This window comes from Tupaia chinensis, unplaced genomic scaffold (genome assembly GCF_000334495.1).
Source record: "Tupaia chinensis unplaced genomic scaffold, TupChi_1.0 Scaffold138060_1, whole genome shotgun sequence".
NCBI lineage: Eukaryota > Metazoa > Chordata > Mammalia > Scandentia > Tupaiidae > Tupaia > Tupaia belangeri.
In genome coordinates this window covers 119,872-124,931 of record NW_006197961.1, presented here as the reverse complement: position 1 = coordinate 124,931, position 5,060 = coordinate 119,872, and the positions used below count along the sequence as shown (strand labels likewise).

The 5,060-nt window shown below is 50.2% G+C and overlaps 1 protein-coding gene across 1 annotated transcript in view; it reads left to right on the top strand.

The window, feature by feature from the left end:
• LOC102503324 (zinc finger protein 709) overlaps window positions 1–5,060 on the top strand; it is a 26,640-nt gene continuing 21,580 nt past the window's right edge. The window contains exon 1 of the mRNA XM_014592636.2: window positions 1–77. Coding sequence (XP_014448122.1) covers window positions 75–77 — 3 coding nt within the window. The 5' untranslated portion in view covers window positions 1–74. The remainder of the gene's footprint in view (window positions 78–5,060) is intronic.

Genomic DNA, 5,060 nt, shown 5'->3' with positions numbered 1-5,060 from the left:
CTTGTGCCGCGCGGTGACCTGCACGGGCCACAGGAGCCGGAGGGTGGACGCCGGGACGACCTGGATCCCGAGAAATGGTGAGTGTGCGGGGCCGGCTGTCCCGAGACCGGGGAGGACGCGCAGTTGGAACCGGCCGGAACCGGCTGTGGCGGACGTGGGCCTCCCCGGAGTCTGCGGCCCCGAGTCCGCCGCTGGCGCAGCTCGACCCTCGGTCCCCTCCGCCTCGGGGTGCGTCCTGGGCCGGCGGCGGGATCCCCGGGCGTGCTGTCCTGTCCCTGCACGGGGACCTGGGCCCCGGCGCGGCGTCCTCCCCGGGCAGCTCGGCGCCTGCAGCCCCGCATGTCCCCGGGTCGTGCGGGGACGACGAGCCGGTCATCGGGGGTCCCGAGTCGGTGTGTGGGGTTCGTGCAGGGTGGGGCTATGATCTGCGAGGTCCCCAGTTCCTGCTGTCCCCACAGGGGACCAGTTTTCTGAGTTTTCCGAATGGTGGGAAGCAGTTTGCAATTCTCTGCTGTGTCCCCCCAGTTTGCAATTCTCTGCTGGCTCTCCCCAGGGCGAGAAAGCCCCCAATTTCCCGTTCACTCCCCGCATTCCTTAGCCGGCCCCCACCCCCGTAATTCCTGGTCCCCCTAGCTGCAATCCTCGCAGGCGCCGTATTAAAGGCCATTATTTCAGGGAGCAGGGCATGGCTCATTTTGGGGGAGCATTTCACATGAGGAAAGCAGAGAATAGCCACCTGAAACTCAAGTGTGAAAACTCTTTCTGGCTCTTCTCCGTTTATCTTAGGTAGGAACAGACCACTTTTTTTTTTTAATTGCTAGAGGGTGCATGCAGTCTCCAGACAGAGAGAGACAGAGACAGAGAGAGACCAAGCACCTTCCATGGAGCATGCTCGTGCGAAATCCTTTCTCATGCATTTGTCTATCCTCTTGAGATTGGGGGCTCACAAGTCACACCTGTTGTTTTTTGTTTTTTAATTTATTATTTTTATTGTTTAAATTTGCTATTGGGCACGTGCGCTCACCGAAGAAGGCAGAGATAGAGGGGAAGTAAGAAAGCATGCTGCCAGGCTCAGGGCTTGAACCATGGTGGGCCACGTGGGATTCCAGTGTCCCAGCCACCATGCCATCTGCTGGCCTCCTCACACTGGTGTTCTGGGAGATCCAGCTCCCCTAACCACTAGGCTGCAGGACAGGCCCAAAAGCAGACACCCGACGAGAAGGTCCCCCCTTGCAAGTTTTTTTTTTATAGGGCGAGTGCGCTCGCCAGAAAGACAGAGAGAGACAGAGAGACAGAAAGCGAGAAATCACCCCCCAGGGGGGATGGCCACACTGCAATCCCTTCTCCGTTCTCCTCTCGGGATCTTGGGCACGCACGCACACGCGCCTGGCGTGAGTTTTAGCCACTGGGTCCAGGACCAGAACCGCAGTCGACTACATGGAAGTCCAGCGACATAGCCATTACGCTAACTGCTGTTCCCCCCCACCCCCCTTTAACTGGATCCCACGTGGCTGACTATGTAGTTCGAGTCCTGGAGCCGGTGGATTAAACTCATGCTGGGTGCATGTTCATACATGCCCAAAATCCCAAGAGGAGAATGGAGGAGAAGGGATTGGGATTACGGCATGGCCATCCTCTCTGGGGGGTGATTTCTCACCCCCCCCTTCTCTCTCTCTTTCGGTAAGTGCATGTGCCCCAGGGGGAAAATGTAAATCCAAAAGTCAGTAAAATTCAGACTCAGCAAGGCAGTTTTGAGTTATGTACATTGGTGAAAGGGTTATGAATTTGAACGTTTATTTGAGCTAGTGGTAAAATTTTGATAAATGTATTTGGTTCACGTTGCAGTTGTTAATATTACGTTTAATTTGATCAGAGACAGATGAGAGAGAAAGGGAAAGTGAGAAAGCAAACCACCAGGCCCAGGACTCAAACCGCGGTCAGCCATGTGGGAGTCCGGCGCCTCTAACCACCGCACCACCTGCCAGCCCTGGCGCAGAGGTTTTGAGACCTGTGAGATGTTGTGAGCGATAGAGTGTCCTCGTTGTTCAGAACCCAGTCCCTTTCCCAGTGAAGCGAGGTTGATTGTAGAGAGCGACTCAGGGCAGGGCTCCCACATGGCTTCAGGACGGGGACAGGTGGTCTGAAAGACTAAGCATACATATCCAGGTTTGGGGGCCAGCAGGTGGTGTGGTGTGGTTATGGCTCTGGATTCCCATATGGCCGACCACGGTTCAAGTCCTGGACCTGGTAGCTTGCTGTCTCTCCCTCTCTCTTTGGTCAGATTTTTAAAAATGATCATGATGGATAAAATGAGATAAAATCTTTTATTATTATAATTTTTCTTTTTAGAGAGAGAGAAAATTTTGCTCTAGGGCACATGTGCTTACAGGAGAGACAGAGACAGGAAGCAAGAAATCACCCCTCATGGGCATGGCCATACCACAATCTCTTCTTCTCTTGGGATCTTGGGCATATAGACACATGTGCCCGGCATGAATTTTCGTGAATTTTAAGATGCCAGATCCGAGACTTGAACCGTGATCAGCTACATGGGAGTCCAGCAGTGCAAACCTACAGCCAATGCTGGTCCTAAAATTAAAAAAAAAAATCCGGACTTGGAACCATAGCCCCATGCCTGGTCCATGGAAGGGGAAGGAGGCTAGAGATTGAATTCTGTAAATATGCGTGAACAGCCCAGCAGGTAACATAGCGGTTAAGGTGCTGAATTCCCACCTGTCCAATGGCTATTCAAGTCCCAGGTCCGGTGGCTTGAAAATCCCAATAAATAGATAAATGTTTTGTTTTTTAAAGAATTACTTTATTTAACTTTATTTATCTACTTATTTATTTTAATTTGACCAGAGAGGGACAGAGAGAGAGAGAAAGTGAGAAAGCAAGCCACCAGGTCTGGGATTTGAACCCTGGCCAGCAATGTAGTAGTCCAGCGTCCTTAAACACTGTGCCCTCTCCAGCCCTAATAGATAAATGTTTAAAAAGGAAAAAGAAAATGTAGAAAGCAAACCATTTGATGTATTTTTGGGGAAAAAAAAAAAAAAAACACCTCATGAACAAAGGCATTTGGACAGCTTCTGGGGTGGCGAACACACTGCTGCGCTGGGGTTGGCGGCTCAGGAGACTCCCCGGTAGTACACTCTGGATTCCCCCTGACAATGGAGCATTTTCCCTTTTTTTTTTTTTTTTTTTTTGCTAGAGGGCAAGTGTGAGCCTTGGAGACAGAGAAGGAAAGAAACCCCCCTTCCCCCGCACTCCCCTGTCATGGGACAAGACAAGCCACAGTGCCCTCTCCATCTCTCTGTTTGGGTTGGGACAAGCATGGACAGACACTTGGCATGTTCCTTTTTTTTTTTAAGGTTTTTTTGCTATAGGGCACATGCGCTCTCCAGACAGAGACAGAGAGACAGAAAGTGAGAAATCACCCCCCCAGGGGGCATGGCCACGCCGCAATCCCTTCTCCTCCATTCTCCTCTCGGGATCTTGGGCACGCACGCACACACGTGCCCGGCGTGAGTTTAAGCCACCAGGTCCGGGACGCGAACCATGGTCGACTACATGGGAGTACAGCAGCATAGCCATTATGCCAACTGCTGGTCCCTTGGCATGTTCAATCTCCCTGAAACTTGAATTTGCTATAGGGCATGTGTGCTCGCTGGAGAGACAGAGAGAGACAGAGAAACAGAAAGTGAGAAAATTATCCCCCAGGTCGATGGGGGGGGGGGGGGGGATGACTACACTGCAGTCCCTTCTCCATTCTCCTCCTAGGATTGTGAGCACTCACACACATGTGCCTCAGTGTGTTTCAAGCTGCCGAGTCCGGGACTCAAACCACAGTAGGCCATGCGGGAGTCCAGCGCTTTAACCACTACACTACCTGCTGGTCGAGGTAGCTAAATCCCACGTGGCTGACCCTGTGGTTCGAGTCCTGGACCCAGCAGCTTGAGAAACATGCCAGAGGCGTGTGCATGCATGCCCAAATCTAGAAAGGAGAGAGAAATGGAGAGGGGATTGAGAGTGACAATTCCCTTTGAGGGGTTCTCTTCCTCCTTCCTTCCTTCCTCTGTGTATCTCTGTCTCTGGCAAGCACACACCCTTTCTATCAAAAACAAAAGAAAAAAAATCAAAATTCTTTTGCTTTTCCACAGGTGTATTTTTTTATGATTATTCCTTGGGATCTTTCTCAAGAGATAGCCTATAAGCTCTAACCTTGCCCTGTTGAGTTTCGGAGCTCTGGTTGTGGATTTTCGCAGCGGGTGGTTTAATGGCAAAGTTGCCGACCGTGACCAAGTGTCCTTCCACCAGGTAACTTGTCTACCCTGGAAAACGCCCTTGTGGCTCCTGTCTAAGCCGTGTCTGGTTTATCCTGAGTAAGATAGTGATTCTGTAGGAAAACCACGAATGGGAAAAAAGTTAGGTTTGGGGGCCAGCAGGTGGCGTGGTTGTTAAGGTGCTGGACTCTCACATGGTTGACTGCAGTTCGAGTCCTAGACCTGGCGACTTGCTTTCTCACTTTCCCTTTCACTCTGTCTCTGGTCAAAATTTTTTTTCCAAAGAATTATTTTATTTAACTTTATTTATTTACTTATTTCAATTTGACCAGAGAGGGACAGAGAGAGAGACAGAGAGAGAGGGAAAATGAGAAGGCAGGCCACCAGGTCTGGGACTCAAATCATGATCAGCCATATGGGAGTCCAGCATCGCCATTACCACACCATTTGCTGGCCCCTCTCTGATCAAACTTTTAAAAAACATTAATAAATGAAATTAACTAAATCTTTTTTTAGGAAGTACTTATTTATTATTATTATTAAGTTTGATGAAGAAGAGACAGAGAGAGTAAGAAAGCAAAACCCCAGGTCCAGGACTTGAACTACAGTCAGTCATATGGGAGTCTAGCACCCTGACCACCTTGCCACCTGCTGGGCTCAAATTAAATAGATTTTTTAAAAAATATATTTTTTTTTAAGAATTATTTTACTGGGACCAACTGTTGGCATGGTGGCTGTTGGCATGGTGGCTATGTCGCCGGACTCCCATGTAGTCGG